Genomic DNA, 21,334 nt, shown 5'->3' with positions numbered 1-21,334 from the left:
GTTCATATTCCTTGAATAATAATAAGATAGCGCTATGCTGATTTCTGATGCAATATTTTCTGCAGGAATGGGGCTGATCGAAGTTGCAATTGGTAGGATTCAGGGTGCTTGTCCGTAGTTATTTTAATAAGATAATGCTCTGCTTCAATTCATGGTTACAGTCATTGCAAATTTATTGCATGTTAGCGCAACAGCTTTTGACTATATTTAGAAATGGACGAGTCGTGACTTGTGAGAATGTTACCTTCTTCCCTTTTCGCATCATGGATGATTATAATAATTTACTATTGATGGTTTTCTATGCAGCTAGATGCACCTCTCTCAGAACTCATGTGTCACAAGTTCAACATCTATTGGATATGTCATTCGTCTTATGCTACAGAAGAGACATAGGAGTTTTTACACATGCACATGTGAATAAGCTTAGCAAAACTTCATCATCAATGTTACCTGATGAATTTTTTTAGCTGTCAGAAAGCAATGCAAATTCTTGAGATAGGTTCTATTATCTGCTTTAATTAGCCATGTCTTTTGGATTGTTCAATTAATTAAAACTATTGTCATATATTATTTTCCATGGAAGAGAAAGGGCAGACAGTGATTGTAGGATATATGAGTCCAGACTGGGAATGCTTTTTCTACTACCAAAACGGGAATTTTGCTTCAATATGCACGCATTAAAATTGTATTAGCTTGAAACTGCTCGAACGAATCAGGAACGATATTTTTTCCACATAATACATACATAGATACCATATGTAAAAGATCTATTTGAGTGCCACAATAGCAACAGAAACAAACTTCCTCCAAATGTAACTTCACTAATATAGAATTGCATAGCTAATATTGATATTTCATACCATGAGTGTCACAGCATAATAGTTAAACATGGGAACATAATCAAAAATTGTTTTTATATCTGTCCGATTATTTTTTAAAACTTTAGACATTTAGCGACGGTTATTTAAAAACCGTCGTTATTAGCGACGGTTTTTAATAATCCGTCGTTATTAGCGACGGATTAATGAAAACCGTCGCTAATAAAGCTGTTTAAAATTTTTTTAAAAAAATAAATAAAATGCAGCTGACGCCCACGGTTACCCTGCACCTTTGAGTGCAGGGTAACAATTCTCATATATAATATCCTCAAATTATATATACTTCAAAAGTTGATAGATTTTTAGTGTACTTCCTTTCCGGACCCTCTCTTAGGAAGGCTATTTTTTTTAATAAAAAGGGAAATTAAACCAAAATTTATAAAATAAATTAATATGTATAAAAATTTATTAAAGCATTTATTTACTATTATGTTAATCATTGAAATGTTATTGCACAACATTGAGAAAGGGCTCTAAATTTTTGCAAAACAAATGATTTCAACAGAAAAATCAATGTTTTTTTTGTGGGACAAAATTAGATTCTGTCAACAGAATAAAAGGTATATTAATATATATTATGTGTACATAGTGGTATGAGTTACTAATTTGAAAGTCTGTATCAGAGATTACGGAAATTAACGTAGTTTTTTCACGGGCTCATTCTCTGTGGATTGAGCCCGTGAAATGCCACATTTTTTTAGTGAATCATTTCATATTAATATCTGAAATTTACCCTCCGGGATAAAATCATGGATATTAATTAGTACAAAATATGTTGTACACAAACCAAAATGCGAATAAATCTTCATACATCGCTAAAAGGAAAGAGTATCAATTTATTCGATGGTCATTATCCCAAATATCACATAAAAGATTTTGGAAATAAAATACAAGATCAATTTTTTTAAAAAAAAATAAAACATAATAGCTATTGACTAGATTTCTTGTGAGATTGATTCACGAATTTTTATCTGTGAGACGAGTCAACCATACCGATATTCGTTTCATAAAATATCTTATTCGTATTTTATTAAACGAATACTCTTAGCATAAAAATTAATATTTTTTCATTAATTATCCAAATAAAATATTCGTTTTATAAAATACGACTTGTAAAATCGTCTTACACAAATTTTTGTTAGTTAAATGAAAACAAATTAAATATTTATTTATTTATTCAAACAGGCAGTATTACAAAGGCGTTCACTTTGGGCCTCGCCGGCCAACACAAATAAATTGGACGGTAATTAAATCAACGGTCCAGATCTCCATCGGAGATAATAGATGCATATTTATACACGTGGTCAAATGAAATGAAAACAAAACAGTCCCTTTCTTTGCCGTCTATAAAGCGGCAGCTCTCTTCCCTCAAAATCATTCACTCTATTTTTCTGCATTTGTTTCTTAGCTTAGAATTCTTTAATGGCGGAGGAGATTAGGTACTTTGTATTAAACACTGGAGCCAAGATTCCATCGGTCGGCCTTGGGACGTGGCAGTCGGAGCCTGGTGTCGTAGGTCAAGCTGTTGAAGCAGCGATCAAGGTATTCATTTGTGTTCGCATTGTACTTGTACCATCTTTATTTTTGTGTTCGATGCGTCGTTACGTTTTTTGAATCACTTTTAATTGGTCTCTATTTTTCCCTGAAGTTTCTTGTGATATGGAATTTTATTGGGATGTTGTGTCCGATATCAACTGTCCTGACTGGATCCTCTGATTTACTAGGTTTCGGTTGACAACCATAATATTGCAGAGAAACGATGTCATCTTCTGATATGAAGTGACTTAATAGGATTTAAAGTGAGGAGAATTGGAACTCAATTTGTTAATCCTTTATTCAATAAGCTTCAATAGTCTTACAATAACAGAATAATAACAAAATAATGCTAAAAACTGAAGATCAGCACATCATGGAATTATTAACAGAACAAAAATTTTTTAAATATGCATCTCATTGACTTAATCTTCCACCATCACCAACTAAATTATGGGGACTAAGTCTTCCATTTTCTCCACCTCCTCGTACGTGTCAACTGTCTGGCCTTGTGAGTAATGGCCCATAACATCTTCTCATGGGTTTAAATCTTCTGTCTTTAAGTAGTTCGTTGAACAAGCATCATTGAGGGCTGATGGATTTCTTGTCATTTAATTGCAGATTGGTTACTGCCACATCGATTGTGCTCGAGCTTATAACAATGAGAAGGAAGTATATACCATCTTCTATTGCCATTTTTCACTGATAAAAAATCATTTTGCTTATCATATTAAGTAGAGAGTTTAAAGAATCATTGCAACAGAGTTTTCTAGTCTGCATTGAGAGGAAAAATCTGGTATTTATAGATATAATCACCATAGAATTCATGATTCTTTTGTTCCTATAGTTTAGTTTGGAATGCAAATTAAGGAATCTTGTTAAGCATAAGTTTTGTGTATAGCATCTTTGCTTGGTACAAGACTGTTTACAAGTGGATGAATCTGAAACACACTTTTCACTTGGAAAATGCACAACTGGCAATCTGGTTAAATCAGCATTTCGCAATTTCGAAACATTAATTTGTGTGGTTGTTTATTCATGTGTATGAGACCTTGAGTCTTACTCTTGTTCCTTCTTGTCAGATTGGTTTAGTCCTGAAGAAGCTATTTGATGATGGAGTTGTGAAGAGGGAAGATTTGTTTATTACTTCGAAGCTCTGGTAATCAAAATTTTGTTGATAAAAGCATTTGGATTGTTATCTGATTCTTATTGCATCTAGGAAGAGCAAACTCGGGGGTTATTATCAACGTTTTGTATGATATAATTTCATCATGTCTAGATAAATGTGATGTCTGCTAATTGATTGAGACGAAGCCAAACTGGAACATGAGAACTTTCAGCCCCGTATGGTTCATAGACCAATAGTCTCATACTCGTTCTCACTCCTGTCACATCTGTCCTCATTTCCTGTATGTTCTTATGCAGGTGTAAGGATCATGCTTCCGAAGATGTACCAGTTGCATTAGAAACAACACTGAAGGAATTGCAGCTTGACTACATTGATTTGTTCCTCGTACGTAATTTTATGTGATATTAGTTTATTGCCTAGCTTGTGACTCCTTGTTTGTGAAATTCTGTCGATTTTTTTACCCTTTCAGAGTGAGAAAAGTTTATTGATTGGCAACTATATGAATCACTTGTACATTATATATAGGTGAATTTTTACCATAAGCCCTGAGATGATGAGATCATCAAAAAGTTCATCAATTCCATTTTTGGAATTTCAACTGTGTTGATCATTTTATCAAAAAAATTCATTTGTTACCTGGATTTTGATATGATTTTGTGCATGAAGTAGGGGCAAGTGTTTGAGTTGACCTGTCTTGTAATTTTACCAGAAGATCAAATCAAATAATGAATAAAATTATGTTCATTGGTTGATGGAGACATTATGATTTTGCAGATTCATTGGCCAATCAAGATGAAAAAGGGATCTGTTGGCTTTCGGCCTGAAAACCTTGTCACCTCAGATATACCAAGCACATGGAAGGCAATGGAATCACTCTTTGATTCTGGTAAGGCCCGGGCAATCGGAGTTAGTAATTTCTCGATGAAAAAACTTGGCAATCTGTTGGACGTTGCACGCATTCCTCCAGCTGTCAACCAGGTCGAATGCCATCCTTCATGGCAGCAGGCTAAATTGAAGGAGTTCTGTAAATCTAAGGGGGTTCACCTAACTGTAAGTCAACAAAATCTCAATTACTCAACTGCTGCGAAGATTGAAGTCCTTATTGAATTACGAAACATCCTTTGTTTGATCGATAATTGTTTGTTATATGCTACATTTGAAGAGCTTATGTGTTGCATATACCATTGATTTATTGGTCCTATACGTATTTTAGATGACTCGTGCATGCATTTTTACATACATATGCCAGGGAGTATTTCATTCTGTGTAGCACAGACAGCTGATAGATTATGTTGCCATCTTGACTGTGTGTTTTGTATCAATGGTTGATTTTAAGACTAAAGAATTCTTCAATATTCTCTTACTGTATATTTGTTTTCCTTTCAACATGTTCATGTTTTATAGGGTTATTCACCATTGGGTTCTCCGGGCTCAACTTGGCTCAAAAGTGAAGTCCTGCGGCATCCTGTTTTAGTGGCTGTTGCAGAAAAGTTGGGCAAGACTCCTGCACAAGTTTGTCTTCGATGGGGTTTGCAGATGGGACATAGTGTACTTCCAAAGAGCACAACCGAATCAAGGATCAAAGAAAATTTTGATCTTTTTAGTTGGGCCATCCCAGATGATTTAATAGTCAAGTTTTCTGAAATCGAGCAGGCAAGTTAATTCTAATCTCCGTTTTAACTTTGTAAATAAGAACAAAATGTATTTTCACAGCATATATAGTTAATTTGCTCGTAAACCCATCATTCCTTAGAACATGCTATAACCTAGAAATTAGCGAATTGAAAACCTCGTACTTTTTAACAGATAATTGCAAACCCCCGAACCAACAAATTTTAGTGGTATATTTGCTTTTTATGTCTGTATGCATGAAATTATTCTAAAATTAATATAACCCACGAAAGGTATAAATATGTTTCTTTTATTTTTAGTTTTTAGCACTGTGTTCTTAAAAAGTACTCGAACGTACTGAAAAAACAAAGAAGATTACACTTGGCTATTGAAACTGCATTGGCACATTGTGAAATAGATTGTTTGCTTCCACATGTACAGGCAAGATTGCTTCGGGGCACATCTTTTGTCCACGAGACACTCGGCGAATACAAGACAGTTGAAGACCTTTGGGACGGAGAGATATGAACACGAATTTTTTAAGCCAGAGTTTTTCATGTTTTAGATGAATTTCTATCATGTCGTAACAGTACATCTTGATATCTGCTAGAACTAAATTTATTCTTATGGATTCTGTTTGAAGGATTAAGCGGCACAATTGTTCTGGTGATACGTTCAAGTTGTTCGTAGTTCTCCTCTTCAATAAAAATGATCGCAAAATTCACTCTGTATCAACTGTTTCACATGAATAATTAAAACTTCCATGATAAACCAAAACTTGCATAAATTTTTGTTCTACAGGATTCTGCTCTATGACGTTTTATTCTTGTAATGCCAAAATATTGGATGCACAAATATATCCAATATTGGGTTTGGAATAGTTTTTTCCACATTAACATTTAGTAGCTAAAATGGTGATGGTATGACTCACAACTTTGAAGTACGCAAGATATCAACAATATGATCCATGTATATAAAAAAATCTTATCAAAAATAAGAATTACAATTATGGTGTGATTAGACATCCAATATCTCAAATGCAAGATCTTTGGATCATTCCCCAACTAAATTTAATTATTGCTCGAGATTTTTTTATGACCTTGTATATAACCAATGCTTTAAATTTTAGAATGTTACTTTATTCTAGTTCCATTAAATTAGAATAAGATTAACAAATTTGAATTTTTTTATTTCAAATCTTTATTTGTTTTGCATGAAAAAAAAAAAGAAAAGTGAGAGAGTATTAGCATGTGGGAAGCCTCACGATAACTTGCTGCACTAGCACCTCCATTGAAATTCGGACTCCTTGCTCATCTTTCGTCTTTTTTTTAGCTTTGGACGACTTTACGCACTAAAATGGCTATCAAAATGTCTATTTCCTCTTTCCTTTGTTACCCTCCGGATTCTCCTCTTCTTTCCTCTGTATTTTCCCTTTCCCTGCACCTCCTCCCACCCAATCATCCCTCTCCCACCTCTAATTTAAGTATAAATCCCATTCCCAAGGTACGGCTCAAATCACACGCGCCACTGTCATTTTCGTTTAGTCAATTCCCATTTTCATTCATTACTGCAATCATTGCTAGAATTGAGTCATTTTCTTGCTAGATTTTGAATTCGGACCGTCGTAGACGACGAGACATGTCTGTGAACTGCCGAACGACGGCGGAGAGATTACCCACGTCCGGAGACAGAATGCTGGTCAGTTTTTCATATTTGGCTTCGGTTTTTAGCTTTCTTACGATGTTGGATGGAGAGGGAATTGCAATTTACTTAAAAGAGTGTTCGATTTTGAGAAAGTTAGATTTTTATGGTGGTTGTGGCTGTTTATCAGGTATTTGTTCCGCCGCATCCTTTGATCAAGCATTGGGTTTCAGTTCTTCGGAATGAACAGACGCCTTGCGCTGTCTTCAGTAAGTCCAATGTTTTTGTTCAGTTCTTCCAATTCCCTTTTGGCAATTTTGATATTGTCTTGCTATGATGTGTAAAGTAATTGTTGAACTTTGTTGTGTCATTTTCTTTGACGTTAAAATTGGCCATAGCTTTTGGTTCATTAGTAGCCGCTCGGTCTGAAAACTGGTTTTTGACCCCAAGGCATATGCTTTATTCTAATGAGCAGCAAGTTGGAATTGAGGTTGTTTGTGAGCGAAAAATGGCAATACACTTGCTAATCCGTTGAAATCTGGAGCTCAGTTTATTGCATGATTTAAAATATTTGAATAAGCCCACCAGCTATTGGGTAGTGATAGTATATAGATTAGTGCTAAGTTGTGAACTAGTTATACTAGGTAGAGATATGTACTTAAATTTGAAATTTTGGCTACGGTGGACTGCTTTTGTAATCCCTATTCCCTTTTTCGCTTAGGTTTTCTTTGATTTTAATGTGCTATTATTGTCTATTTGTACTATATAACAGAGAATGCCATGGCCGAGCTTGGGAGATTGCTTATCTATGAGGCATCAAGGGACTGGTTGGTATGATCTGCTAATTTTATAAATTTTTCTAGCTTATACTATACAATTGATGTTAAATAGTAGTAATATAGAGAAATAGCATGGGGCTATATTGCTACGGAAATATTTTGTTATAATGCTTATGCACATCAATTATTTTGTTTTTGGCTTGTTTCCCAAATGTCACCATTTAGTTTGATTTTTATTTTTACGCGAAAACCTCTTCCTAATGCAGAATTTTAATGCTGAATTTATGTTGATATTTGAAATAATAATCTGCATTTGTAATTGCTACCAGCCAACTATCAGTGGAGAGATTCAGTCACCATTGGGTCCTGCAGCTGTTGAATTTATTGATCCACGGGAACCAATAGTGGTCTCTCTCTCTCTCTCTCTCTCTCTCTCTCTCTCTCTCTCTCTCACACACACACACACATGTGAGCATGTATACGCTTAATCTTACTCGTCTGATTGTGGTTATGAGTTTTAATATGTAGGTGATGTTTTACCATAAAGCTCTGAAATATATATGCATCTGAATCAAAATATATAGTATACTATATTTGACCTCATATACTCTGTTATTTTTTTTACTTTTATAATGATATTTACATTTGTCTAGAGCTCATGAACCAAGACAAAATGTCTTCTGTTCTGATTTTGAATATGGTAAGAAGAGGGACATGGTTAGTGCGGTGTTGGAAAATTTTGTCTCTCTGCTTATTTTGTTATCAAAACACTATTACCATTTTTGAGTTCTCAAGACATTCAGTGTTCTTCTGCATCATATATTTGACTTCACTTTGCTAGTTTGTTGCTAAGAATTTATGGATTATATTTTGCAATACAGGTTGTTCCCATATTGAGAGCTGGCCTTGCATTAGCAGAGTATGCATCATCAATTCTGCCAGCAACAAAAATATATCATCTAGGTAAGGGAATATTTGCATCCTGTGATTACTGAAAATTAGTTATATAAGCAAGCAAGCAACCATTTGCGTGCGTGTATAAATTTGTATTAAATGAAATAGGGGTATTTTTGTACATTTACTTGAAATGACCAAAAGTTGCGTTCTGGGGTTGATACTGTTGTCCATGTAAGTTTTCGACTTTATTATTGGCATACTAAACTCCCATGGCATAATATCTAGGTACCAGATAATTGTTATTTGTGAAAACAGCATTCTTTTTTTCAAAATTTAACGTCAACATATTAATCCATTCTAAGGCAATTCACGGTGTTTCCAATTAAAACTTTTTTTTCATTTTTTATTATTCGGGTGTCTAACTATTAGGTATTGTGTTTCATTTATTTTTCTCTAATGAAACTGGTCATGCTAGGGATTAGCAGAGATGAAGAAACACTTCAGCCAACCATATACCTGAACAAGTAAGAATTAATTCTTGTGCTATGAAGTTCAGTTGATTCTCACATTTTGTTTTTTTATTGTCCTGAAGGCTATGTCATGTCCTAGTAGATGTATTCTGTGAATGCATAACCTAGAATCTTTTGTCATTCATTATTTAGTTACTGTGTTATAGCTGCACCAGTCAGCTTGTGATAAGCCAGAGTGATAAATGATAAGATTTTTCTCTGCGCATTAGGTTGCCTGAGAAATTTCCTGAAGGATCTCGAGTATTTGTCGTAGATCCCATGCTTGCCACAGGTACTTACGTGATATTGTTTGGTGCATGTTGTGCTAATGTGCATTTGTTTTGTTGAATGCCTCGTATGATTCACTCCAAAGACAGCCTTTTTCCTCATTTTTTAGATTGTATAGAGATTCTTTGGATCAATTAGACTGTCATTTTTATTGGCCCTTGTTCTCTCTTAATTCTCCCAAGGCCCGTCATATAAAATTTCAGATATTTTTCTTGTTTGGCTTACTGTTCGAATAGTGTATTGGGCATTTTACTGTGAGATTTGCTCGTTACAAAATATTTCTTGGTTCAGGCTTATATTTAGCTTTAACTTATATACCTATCTCTATTATCATCAAGTCTTTTATAAAGGCATAGTCAAGCTGTCAGTTGAGGTTACGTTCTTGAACACAGTTCTCAGTACTGATTTTCTTTGTTTTCTGTTACAAGTTTATGAACTGATAAACACTGATTTGAATAGTTAATATTAATTAAAACCTACAAATAAAGCTGATGAAAAAGATTTTACCCCGTCATTCATATTTGTTATCAATTGATTCGTCTGAACTTCATAACGTCTAAGTTATTGAATAAAAGATAGTCGACTACCATATTCACATGCTATAGTAGAGTTGTAACCAAAGCTTAATCCCTGATTGTGCTTGGCTCCTCATTTAAGACAGATGGTAATGCTTACGATCTTATATGTGTGCATGTGACTTTGTAGGTGGTACAATGATTGCAGCTCTTGAACTAATCAAGGGGTGCGGGGTGGACAACAAGCAAATCAAAGTGGTCAGTTTCTATCTTATTTTAGTGAGCGCTGGGGCAGTCATCTTGATTGTGGTTGTATTTGAAGGAAGGCCGTGTTTAATTTGTTAATGTAATTGTTATTGGTGGAAGCTCACTTTAAAGTGGTCTTATAAATTTTCAATCTTTCTTTCGTTTTCCATCGGACGTGTATCTTCTGATCTAACCATATTTTTTACATAGATATCTGCTGTTGCCGCTCCTCCAGCTCTTCAAAAACTTAGTGAAAGGTTCCCTGGGTAATATTTTATTTAGCCAAATTTTTTAGGGGTGTTATAATAATGGCAGTGATGTTTTTCTGTGTTACAGTTATAACTATAAGTCATTTGACCACTCATATTTTCAGGCTTCATGTTTACTCTGGAATCCTCGATCCTACTGTTAATGAAAAAGGGTAGGCTACTATACACAGTTAGCTGATATATTACCACAAACTGCATAGTGCTGACATGTCCTGAATTTGCTTGATGATTTTTAAGATTCATAATTCCTGGACTTGGGGATGCTGGAGACCGTAGCTTTGGCACTTAAATATCAAATTTTAGACCTTTGCCTTCTCATGTTCCAAGGTATGAAAAGCTATACTTGAATTTTTGAAGTATCGTTGAGCTGAGTTCTTGTTATAATTTTTTGTGTAATATGCAATATTTCGCTTCAATGGGCATCAGTATTTGGAAAGTAATCCAAAATGACTGAACCTGTTAAATGAGGAATTACATTGTATTTTGGTCTCGACTATCAGCTACATTATTTACAGATGAAAATTATTGTTTTAATTATGTTATTTGGTGAAAAAGGATATTTTTTGTCCCATATCTTTCTATTCATGTTTCGTGAATTTTTTCTGATTCTTTCCAATCTTCCACTATAGCCTGCGCTGCCAATGCCTTCTTGTGCTATGGGATCTTAACTTTTGAGATACATTCCATCTACATTTTAGGTATTTTAAGAATTATGACCTAATTACGCTGAGGTTGTAAGTGGAATGAGTTCCTTTTTCTTCCCACAGAATTTACCAAGCACACGGGGACACGTGCATTGTATACCATGAACAAAATCCCCCACTTGATATGACTTTTTAAAAATCAGAAACTTAATTTCATGACTGAATTCTAAGCCTGTTATCTATTTTCTCCACTTTAGAGAGGGGGACCCAAAGTTGTCGTTGTTCGACCAAATCGTTCAACTCCATCGGTGTGATTGGTACCATGACTATGAACATGGTAACCGTAACTTTGCGAGACCTGAGCCAGTCCTAATGTGGCAACGTTTTGTTCCAAAAACTTTATCCACACGAAGCTGAACAATCCCAAAAGCACAATGGCAACAGTAACGCACATTATGTATACTGATAATGTATTCATTTTCCCTTTCGGATTGGAGAGTGTGAGGGCATGATGGGCTTTTAAATATATGAACGGAGTTTAGATTTGGTTAATTACAGGAGATTTGGTGAATTCATTGTGGATTGTGAAGCAGACATTAAAGTTGCCAATTACCTAGAAAACGAGTCGAGCCATTAATACGAAGGAAAATCGCCAGCGTCTATCCCTGGTGTCCTACGTGATCTTCCCTGATTTTATTCAATCAATGGCAGTAAATTTTATATATGCATGCCATTTTATAAAATAGCCGTAAAACAAAAATTCAATAATACTAGTTACATATAGCTAGATTCTACCTCGTATTTTTCTGACGTTGCCTTGATGACAGATTAGGCCATTTTATGTAGTTGGCTGTTGTATGACCTCAAACTTGATCGGTGCTTACATCTCCTGAATTCGCTGTATAATATTTGTCGGTCCGTTTTTATTAAACCTCTACACCACAGTTGCAACGGCGAGAGCCGCTGCTGTTGCCACCCCGCAGCCGAGGCTTGCTGCTTAGACAACAGCAAAACAAGCCGACCAACAGAATGAAGCCACAAGCTGCTGCCAAAGCTTGAGCCCATCTCCAGTAGTAACATCCCATTTTCCCTAAGCAGCTTTCCATCGGCTTCTGGCCACTTGAGCCGATCCCTTCATTGACTTATGCCATAACTTATTTTCATACAGCTGAAATCCTTCAAAACCACGAGAATATATGGGTATTTGTAGTCGAGAAAGGAACTGGAATTCTAAGAAGAATATCGGGATATATCAATAATCAATGGTCGAGATTTGGGAGAAATTTACGAGAGGGCAAGAAAACATGGGCATAACTTTGGAACCATTATATTGGAGAGATGGATCCCAAATAAGATATTTAATACAATATTTATAGTTTAATTGTTGGTCTCTCTCATAAAAAGATCAGACCTCTGAATCTGCCCTTTTAGCTCGATGCAACAAAATGTCGATAAAAAAAGCCTTGTTAGTATTAATTTTATATTATAAAAAACGACGTAGATTTCATTTTCCCGCAAAATGGTATGGCCGGCTACTTAATAATATTCGCGTCTGCTTTTGGACCATCAGCGTGGTGTCCATGTCTTCGTTAATACTGCTCTATATCGGCAATTCCTTGCATTAAAATATTATTGATTTATTTAGAATCATCAACTTAACCAAGCAAGCCATTATTTTGCTCGATCATGTATATATAAAGGTAAGGGTCCGATCAAACATACTCACAATTTGGCGGCTAACCATGCAAAAATCTGAAGTATAAGATTCAGAATTCCAAATAAAATTATATTTTTTGGAATTCTCAATCATGCGTTGCCTCATAAATGAAGTAAAATTTCTAAAACCAAGTTAAGATGCGTCTTCTGCTGTTTCTCTCACGGAATTTTTCCACTTTCTGATATCCTTTTTTCTTTTCGTCTTTTTTTTTTTTGGTTTATTAACTTTTCAATTTCATCTTCTTTGTTTTTCTTGATTCTGACTTTATTCTCTTTTTTTTATCAGTGCTCTATATTCGTCGGGAGCTTTGTGGCTGGAGATATCCTTTCATATCCTTTTTTTCCTTTTATTTTCGTCTTTGTTTTTTTTTTTTTTTTGGTTTTTTAACTTTTCAATTTCATCTTCTTTGTTTTTCTTGATTCTGACTTTATTTTTATTTTTTTTCCATTGCTCTATATTCGTCGGGAGCTTTGTGGCTGTAATTTGAAAACAATTGATGAAAATGGTTTATTTTTTGTTTTAAAGTTAAGGTATATATAAGAGTTTTTGTTAATTTCCATTTTTTTCCCTAATTTGAAAACAATTGACGAAAATGGTTTATTGATAATGCTAAACCTCCTTATATGAGTAAAAGGTCTTTTGATCCAAACTAAAAATTAAATCGAGAAATGTGCACGAGTAGACAGAAACCCGAGAGAGAGGACATCAAACACAGATCTGATCCAAGCATACTTCCACAATATTTCGTCGAGAATATGTTCCACATGATAATCGATCATGTGACACTGGAAATATCAAAACACATCATAGTTGTTTAAATATTTTTTTATTTCAACATATATAGAATTTTTACAATATTTTCATTTTCATTAATGCAATTATTTGAATGTGATAGATAATTTAAAAAATTATTTCAATTTTGAACCCAGTTATATAGAGAAAATTGTTTTAAATAAATTTTTACTATTATAAAAAAAGGCTTTTAAAATCGATGAGGTTTTGAAGTGAGAGTAGGGTAAATAAATTTGTCTGAGCCCGGGTTCGAACCGGGGACCTCTAGTGTGTGAGACTAGCGTGATAACCAACTACACCACCCAGACGATACGGAAAATATGGTTATTGTTAAATATATTACTATAACTACGTGATGTGGCAAACCCTGCGATTTTTGGGCCATTTAATATATTGGCCAGGCCCATATGTGTGGGCGTGTCAATCCAGTGGTGGTTAAAATTAGATCCTTCCTCGATGTTTTAGAATAACATTATAGAAATCAATCATCAGTGACAGTTTTTTTTATATATTAAATGTTTTTTTATTAAATTGTTATGCACGTTAATTTATTTTACAAATTTTGGATTATGATCATGAAATTATGGTTTAGTTTCTTTTTAAGGTAATTTTCTTAAAAAAAATAGTAAATATATTGAAATTATTTCGACATAAATTTTAGATATTCACATTGTCAAATTTGGATATTAATCTTGTATATTTAAATTTTAGTAATTCTAATACTTTAGTTTTCTAATTTTAGTCATTTTTCACATGAATGTTAATGTTATATTGCACACGTCAACACCAACTTGATATCATGTCTACATTACATTGATGTCAGACTGAAAGTGACTAAATTATTAAAAAAAACAAATATAATAAATTAAGACTGAAATTCGATAAATAGAAAACAAACATAACAACGAATCGAACACATGCGACAAGAATTGCAATTTTTAAACTTTCTAGTATATAAGACATGCTCAAAGATCCTCAAACTTGGGCACAATCTCTAGGCTTATACGACATAAATTTCCTCAAGAATATTTAAATTCACTCTTGAAGCCGATAATATTTTCATAGTACACGTGTTTTTGTACATCTATGCATAAGATTACAGCAAAATTTAAATTCCAAATTTTTTTATTATTATTATACAACTTGTTAGAACGTCGTGAGAAATGAGGACACTGTTTATATATTTGCTTGTGAATAGTTTGAATCATTTTGTTATCGGTGATCAATCCATGGACTTAGTTAGTCCAGTGTTCTCCTTTTTGTTATGGCAAAAATACGTGTGAGACGGTCTCAGGAGTCGTATTTTGTTAGACAGATCTCTTATTTGGATCATCAATGAAAAAATATTATTTTTTATGCTAAAAATATTAATTTTTATTATGAATATCGATAGGAATGACTCGTCTCACAGATAAATATTCGCGTCCTCTTTTTTTATTTTTCAGTTTCACTCTTTTTGCACCGGGGTTGTGACGTATCATCTTGTCAAAATCATTAATAATACGACTCATGTTCGCGCCGAATACTGATATATGAGTAAAAGTTCTCAAAGCAGATCAAGGCTGCATGGCTAATAATTTCGAACGTAACAAAGTAATCACGAGCTTGAAAAACTTGATATTTTGGGTGGCAAAGAATTTGCTTGGCAGGTAACTCGAACACGGCCTTTCAGGATATGTCGGAAGGAAAAGCAATCGTGCTCGAATCAGATATGCATGAATATGCAATGAATTTTTATGATTACCGTCACTGCCCAATTTTGTTTGTGCAAAATTTCAACGAATCTTATGGAGCAACATGGCACTGTGTGGCTGGAAACCACTTCGGATCTAGCATCACTCATTTGTGGGAGCTTCATTTTTTTTTCTCTATGGAGATGATGGAATTCCTTCTGTTTAAAGATGGAACAGGCCTATGTGCAAGCAAGCTGGAAGAAGTCGTGGGATCAGTTCTTCAAAAGGCTGCATAAATTGGAGAAAAAAGCCTTTCGAATTTGTTGGTTTTGAGGACAGGGTAACCCGCAGCCTGAGGACTAGATGATACTATAGACGAGTTAATGAATCTAAACCTCAGGATGCAGATTACCTAATCCTCATTCACCCAATAATATTTTTGTCTTCAGTGGAAAATATATGCATGGAGGAGAGGTATATATAATGTCATGTTGGATTTGTTATTCGAGGTGGTACGGGGTAAAGAAACTCGGGTTTGTATAATTTTTATCACAGCTGCCATGTAAGATTCGTTGATTCCAGGTTGGTACCGGGGTAAAGAAACTTGTTATATAAAAAGATATACGATAAGGTGCTGTCTCCTATAATCATTGTTGATTCTGTTCCTTTATAAACCAATAACAAGGAAAGGGCATTTGCTTTTATCTGATTATGATATTTAAAAATGATGTTGGCTGAACAATTTAGAAAATTTCTGAATTTTTTGGCTTACTACAGCTGATAAGCTGCTATATGACTAGCGAAAAGCGAACATTTTCGCCTGCTTCATCTGATGATCTGCGTGCTATGGCTTCTGCAGCTCGAATGGGTTTTTAATAAACCTGTTTAAACCATCACTATCACTTACTAATCTTTGATGATTACTGGAATAAATCCCACATAATATTCCACCCTGATTAGAGCCTTGCTCATGGAGCAAATGTTCTTATCTTGATGAGCAGAATCTGATGCAGTTTCCTCTACTTGTTTGAACTGAAACACTTGGGACATCTATAGATAACAAGATCAATAAAGCTTGCTATCAGTGATTCATGAAATGACTAAATCTTAGTTTGGGTCGGTGCGCAACTGTTGAGACTTGAGACTCGTTGAGCATCGAGCCAAAATGCACCTGTGGGCTGTGGACGTGTTCAATAAGCTACCAGAGAATCAACCATACACATTGCATGTGCATAAAAACAATATCGGATTTTGTTGAAATGATAATTTTAACGATTTTATTTTAATTAACTTTAAAGAAATAAATTTTCTTTAATTAAATTTTTTATTATTAGAATAATATATTATGGTTGATAAATTTGGCATGGCAACGATTTTAAAAAACTGAATTTATCTTTTATGAAATATTTTTCCTCCATAAATGAAACTAATCGTGTGTGATATTTTTTATTTCCTAAATTACCCATCACATTTGCTGAAGAAAATATTTAGATACCAAATTAAAAAAAAAAAATTATATCAACACTTGGAAATAATATCTGAGTTCAGAAAATATTCAAAGCAAGTTGCGTGGATCAAGCGTGCTGCTCTCGAAGTGTCTTAAGGTTTCATTAGAAATAAAAGATCTTTGCTATCAAAGAACGCAAATAAATTACTCGTGGGGTAAAATTTCCAACTGGATATGTCTTTCACGCATTCCCACAGCAGAAACAGCCGTAATTCATTCTGAGAGAGGAACCCTGAATTTGTATCTATATGTCTGGTATTTTGTGCAACTATCAAGAATATCATGGCGCAACCACCAAGAACGTCGTGGCGCTGTAATTATATTATCGGGAAAAAAAAATGTGACATTCCGGATCGAGAGATGCAAAATATTTAATGCAACACTTAAACGTATAAGAAACAGAACCATGATTTCTTCACGAATGACCAAACAGCTCAAAGAACTCCACTGGAGTGGTGCAACTATAAATGCCGAAATTATACAATGTGGTATGACCATCAATATGATGATGTTTCTCAACTCTACGGCTATAGAAACAAATACTTGAAGAGAGAGACAATGACGCAAGACACAATGCTGTACACTGAAAACTTGTCGCGGCAACAACTACAAAGCTTGCCGCCACAGAATACTCGTATGTGTCTGATGAAAAATTATCTACCTAATACTGGTTGTCTTATATTTTAGCCAAAACTGGTCGATGCTTGCAGAGAGACAAGTGGTGACGCAGATCGAAGCGCACTAACTGCTGAAAGGCGCGTGTGACAGAAGCTTCTTCAATGTTTCATATGTCATGAAAACAATGCCCACACTCGGAACAACCTTGTAGTATTCTGGCATGATTCCTCTATATAAACCACGCAACCCTTCAGTACGGATTATTTGTCGAAATATTCCAAACAATCCAGTATTATACACTCGGGCACGACCAGCAACCCCTTCCAGTTGCTTTCTTCTCCTCACAAGGTCCAGTGGAAATGTTGCTGCGATGAACAAGAACATAGAAAAATGCATCATGCATGGTTATTCATCGAACAAATTCATTCCTTTTATATTTCAAAGCCAACATCTCACACAAGAAAACTATTTTACTAACAATGAAATGATCGGCAGTATTTACAGCCATTCACCAATAAATTCTCCAATTAAAAAATGAAAGGCAGTTTTTTTTATACCTAAACCAAAATCCAACAAGAAAAGCGATTTATTGGCTTGCTCTAACACACCAAACTTCATCTTCGCCTAAGATATAGGGTGAGAGAACTTTACGAGGATGATCACAATAATGATATTGAGTTTGTGTCCGATGAAAAACAAATTGAAAATTTTGTGAAGAAGTTTAATAAGTTTGTAATATTCTATTAGTTGTGAAATTTTGAACGCATTTTAAATTTGAAGTTATTGTGTTGTAGTTATAACATGTGATTTATTATGTTGATGTTGTGGAATCTGCCTAGGGGCGCCTAGAACCTGCCTAGATGGCCCAGGTGCTAGTCTGGCGCTAGTGAATATTAGAACCTTGTTGTCATTGAGTATGTAACTAAATTTACTTTTTAGAGGGGAAAAAGTCATCGAGTATGAACTAAATCTACTTTTTAGAGGGGAAAAAGGATACTCAAATAGCAAATTGAATTTCACAAAGAGTTTCAGAAAATCCAAATAGTTATCACTTGACAGTGAATACTCACTATAATTGCAAACATGTTACTTCAAACTGTTAAATAAAATATAATATTACACTACATGAAACACCAAATGGTCAGTCCATATAAGAGTAACAAACAGCCATATAATGACGAAAACAAAGATAACTTCAATGTTGCAAACTAGATCGTGTAAATAAATATACAAAATCACAGATACCTCACCTGTTGATGACGCAATGCCAGAAAGACTGCCACAAGCAAGGCTGACCAAAATTGTGGAATCGTCGGGCCTATAGAAATCAAAGTTTCATAAGTAAAATTCAAAAATATGTGTATGAAACATGCCAACAAACACACTCCATTTTACACTAACACAGATATTATTTCTTTTACCTTAAGGAATGCCAATGAGATCTCAAACTCTCATAAACTGAAAAGCTTATAGCTATACTGGGTCCAACACCCTGTAGTAACAAGAAGGAAAAAGAAATGAACATGGAATTATCAAAAAAAAATTATCGAAAAAAGTCTTGGAAAGAACAATTGTACATAAGTTAAAAAAAACCAATAAATATTCAAAACATACCAATAATGTTGCTCCCATTCCCTTGTACAGACCAAAAAAGCCTTCATCTCTGCATATGGTATTGAGTGCATGTCTTATTCCCTGATAGTATATGGCATTCCTCTGCCAATTCCCAGATGATATTAGACAAAACTCCATAAAAGTAATCACAACAAATAGACCGACAGAGAATGGACAAAATGGGACATGGAATGTACTGCTTCAACCCTTCACCCACCCCTCGTCACGTAAAAAAGACCATCACATAAGAGATATGGTGCCAAACCAGTAAAGGACAAATCACTAGTACACCAAAATCCACCACATGTCAACTAGCTCACTTGCCGATTGTTAAAAACTAAAATGCATTTTTCATTCATCGTTTCACTCAGTGACACAGGTGATGGTCTCATTTGTTGTTTGGTAACTTCTTATTAATCTTTTTTACATTATTCTATATAGTAGGAAGGGATGGGGACCACAAAAACTTCATGCACAGACAGAAGCAATAGAAAAGTTTGTCACCTCAGTCAAAACCACTTAACTGGAAATGAATTAGCCACAACAACACTAAGTGAGTCCCTAACAACTAGTAACTGTAAAATTTTCTTTGCACCTGTGCCGCGAGCCTTGTTCTTACAAGATCCAACGGATAAGTGGCAGATGCAGCTGTTATTCCAGCCAAACCACCACCAACAAAATGCACAAAAATATCTGAACTTGCATTTTTTTCCCCGTGCCTATCGAGGCCAGGAATGGATTTCAAGATCTGCAAAATATCTAACTAGAGTGAAAAAAGTAGCGTGAATAGCTGCATAATCAGTCAATTATATCATTTAACTGTATCAAAACCGCAGTGAACATCTCATAATTACTCACACTCTTGTACTGCTCGTAGGCATAAAAATTGACTGCAGTGTAAGGAAGCCGGTGAGCAATTGTAACCAAATTCCCCTTCCAAAAGGCCCTAAATCCTTCTTCATTAACAATCCGTATCGCTTCTCGCCATATACAAGGCTTACTCATCACTGTAACATCTGAGTGCATACCTTGCACCTTAAAAGGACAAAAAATTACATGAAAAGGAAAAAAGGAAGTTAAAGACAACATTAACGTATCTGACATTGTATGCTAACAAATTTAGCATCGAATCCAAGCAACAAAAGAGGTTTAGATTTCTTCAATACAAAATTGCAACACCGATTTCTCCATGCTACCCGAAATCCAAAAATTCCACGTGACCATTCAATTTAGTTCATTTTCGTTGACAAACAGACAAATCTTCCTTATATTTTCAAAAATAAAATTCGGGGTTCAGATAAAAAATAAAAATCAGAAATTTAACAGAATAAACTAGCAAATAAACCTGAAACAGAATCGTGAGACGGGCTAGAGGAGCAGTACAGGTCTTGCTGAAAGCTCCCGCGATTCCACCGGCGAGGAGCTGCTGCACCGTGCCAATCTGTGGTATAGGCTGCTGTTGCGGCTTCGGAGGAGGTTGCGGAGTCGGTGTCCTCGAGTGGTGGCATTGAAGAAATTCCCTCGTGGCAGAACCGCCGTCCATCCCCACTCTAGCTTCCATCTTTTCTCAAGAAACCAACTGCTAAACCAAAATCAAGATCACAGAAATCGAATTCTGTCAATCTTACTGAGAACCATGCGGTATCAGAGTGTTGTTGGAGATTTTTCAGCGGAGATTAGTGGAGAAAAAACCCCTAAGCAAAAACCCTAATTGGAAGGTTTTGTTTGAAATGACTGAGGAATATTACTTGGAATATAACTTGCTTGCCAAGCCTAGTTTGAACGGGTAGAAATCGGGGCGGTCTTTTTCGTTTTTCATAATTATAATTTTTTTTAAAATAAAAAAGAAGGGGGAAACAAAACAGACATTGGGCTTTAGACATGGCCCAAATCATTTGATAGGCCCAATAAAACAACACAAATTAATGTCCAAAGCAAATTCCTCCATCTTTAGGTATAACTAATCAATTATTACAAATTATCTAGATTCCTTATTATTTAGTTAAAGATTATCATTTTATCACATAGAAATGGCATTAGCTAAATTATGTTGGCAAAAACCTGTGTGAGACGGTCTCATGGGTCGTATTTTGTGAGACGAATCTCTTATTTGGGTCATCCATAAAAAAGTATTACTTTTAAGACTAAGATTATTATTTTCCATTGTGAATATCGGTAGGGTTGACTTGTCTCACAGACAAAGATTTGTGAGACATTTTGCTATAGTCACAATTTTATTATTTCCTTCCATATAAAATTAGGTGAATATTCGAAAAATCCAATAGTTATTTGAGACCACTTTAAATTAACCTAGAAATGGACAATCAGTTTTGCGGATCAGATCGTGGAGTTTGAATCCTGGAGAATGAAAGTCGCTCTCAGAGAGTTGACGAAAATTCCAATGGGACAAAAGAAAAAATCATCGGCAAAAAAACAGACTACTAGTCAATATCTACATCGCTCAAAATATCAAA

General features: G+C 34.8%; 3 protein-coding genes and 1 non-coding gene across 7 annotated transcripts; 2 read left to right on the top strand and 2 right to left on the bottom strand.

The window, feature by feature from the left end:
- The first annotated feature begins 2,201 nt into the window (after positions 1 to 2,201).
- On the top strand, positions 2,202 to 5,849 carry LOC140842508 (aldo-keto reductase family 4 member C10-like). The gene is made up of 7 exons (XM_073210471.1): positions 2,202 to 2,420; positions 3,033 to 3,083; positions 3,494 to 3,570; positions 3,837 to 3,924; positions 4,315 to 4,590; positions 4,945 to 5,193; positions 5,593 to 5,849. Exons 1-7 carry the CDS (start codon positions 2,301 to 2,303, stop codon positions 5,677 to 5,679), a joined length of 948 nt encoding a protein of 315 aa, XP_073066572.1. The 5' UTR covers positions 2,202 to 2,300; the 3' UTR covers positions 5,680 to 5,849.
- A 566-nt stretch (positions 5,850 to 6,415) lies between these two features.
- Positions 6,416 to 12,351, top strand: LOC140842507 (uracil phosphoribosyltransferase). 3 transcript variants are annotated; one of them, XM_073210469.1, is made up of 13 exons: positions 6,416 to 6,654; positions 6,757 to 6,849; positions 6,983 to 7,061; positions 7,565 to 7,623; positions 7,901 to 7,978; positions 8,453 to 8,534; positions 8,944 to 8,992; positions 9,208 to 9,269; positions 9,971 to 10,038; positions 10,237 to 10,292; positions 10,400 to 10,447; positions 10,533 to 10,622; positions 11,498 to 12,351. In XM_073210469.1, the coding sequence occupies exons 1-12, from the start codon at positions 6,508 to 6,510 to the stop codon at positions 10,582 to 10,584; spliced, it is 873 nt and encodes a 290-aa protein (XP_073066570.1). In that variant the 5' UTR covers positions 6,416 to 6,507; the 3' UTR covers positions 10,585 to 10,622; positions 11,498 to 12,351. The 3 variants fall into 3 exon arrangements, with proteins under 3 accessions (XP_073066570.1, XP_073066569.1, XP_073066568.1); XM_073210468.1 differs by lacking the exon at positions 11,498 to 12,351 and adding an exon at positions 10,722 to 10,866; XM_073210467.1 differs by lacking the exon at positions 11,498 to 12,351 and having other exon boundaries at positions 10,533 to 10,866.
- A 1,331-nt stretch (positions 12,352 to 13,682) lies between these two features.
- TRNAV-CAC (transfer RNA valine (anticodon CAC)) lies at positions 13,683 to 13,756 on the bottom strand. Its single transcript has one exon. It is a non-coding gene; the product is annotated as a tRNA-Val (tRNA).
- Positions 13,757 to 17,018: 3,262 nt separating this feature from the next.
- LOC140842506 (uncharacterized) lies at positions 17,019 to 20,624 on the bottom strand. Of its 2 annotated transcripts, none has more exons than XM_073210464.1 (7): positions 20,206 to 20,624; positions 19,719 to 19,895; positions 19,456 to 19,623; positions 18,861 to 18,962; positions 18,668 to 18,738; positions 18,497 to 18,564; positions 17,019 to 17,611 (listed from the first exon to the last, which is right to left on the bottom strand). In XM_073210464.1, exons 1-7 carry the CDS (start codon positions 20,419 to 20,421, stop codon positions 17,370 to 17,372), a joined length of 1,044 nt encoding a protein of 347 aa, XP_073066565.1. In that variant the 5' UTR covers positions 20,422 to 20,624; the 3' UTR covers positions 17,019 to 17,369. The 2 variants fall into 2 exon arrangements, with proteins under 2 accessions (XP_073066565.1, XP_073066567.1); XM_073210466.1 differs by having other exon boundaries at positions 19,456 to 19,608; positions 20,206 to 20,621.
- Positions 20,625 to 21,334: the final 710 nt, after the last annotated feature.

This window comes from Primulina eburnea, chromosome 10 (assembly GCF_022965805.1).
Source record: "Primulina eburnea isolate SZY01 chromosome 10, ASM2296580v1, whole genome shotgun sequence".
Classification (NCBI taxonomy): Eukaryota; Viridiplantae; Streptophyta; class Magnoliopsida; order Lamiales; family Gesneriaceae; genus Primulina; species Primulina eburnea.
This window is presented reverse-complemented; position numbering and strand designations above follow the sequence as displayed.

What these genes read in the sequence shown, in the direction of transcription:
- LOC140842508 (XM_073210471.1), top strand. Translation starts at nt 2,301, where the DNA reads ATGGCGGAGGAGATTAGGTACTTTGTATTAAACACTGGAGCCAAGATT. An exon ending in CTGTTGAAGCAGCGATCAAG is followed by an intron (nt 2,421 to 3,032) that starts GTATTCATTTGT and finishes ATTTAATTGCAG; the next exon opens with ATTGGTTACTGCCACATCGA. An exon ending in CTTATAACAATGAGAAGGAA is followed by an intron (nt 3,084 to 3,493) that starts GTATATACCATC and finishes CCTTCTTGTCAG; the next exon opens with ATTGGTTTAGTCCTGAAGAA.
- LOC140842507 (XM_073210469.1), top strand. Translation starts at nt 6,508, where the DNA reads ATGGCTATCAAAATGTCTATTTCCTCTTTCCTTTGTTACCCTCCGGAT. An exon ending in CTTAGTGAAAGGTTCCCTGG is followed by an intron (nt 10,293 to 10,399) that starts GTAATATTTTAT and finishes TCATATTTTCAG; the next exon opens with GCTTCATGTTTACTCTGGAA. An exon ending in CCTACTGTTAATGAAAAAGG is followed by an intron (nt 10,448 to 10,532) that starts GTAGGCTACTAT and finishes ATGATTTTTAAG; the next exon opens with ATTCATAATTCCTGGACTTG.
- LOC140842506 (XM_073210464.1), bottom strand. Translation starts at nt 20,421, where the DNA reads ATGGAAGCTAGAGTGGGGATGGACGGCGGTTCTGCCACGAGGGAATTT. An exon ending in GTCTCACGATTCTGTTTCAG is followed by an intron (nt 19,896 to 20,205) that starts GTTTATTTGCTA and finishes TGTCCTTTTAAG; the next exon opens with GTGCAAGGTATGCACTCAGA. An exon ending in TGGCATTGCGTCATCAACAG is followed by an intron (nt 17,612 to 18,496) that starts GTGAGGTATCTG and finishes TGTTCATCGCAG; the next exon opens with CAACATTTCCACTGGACCTT.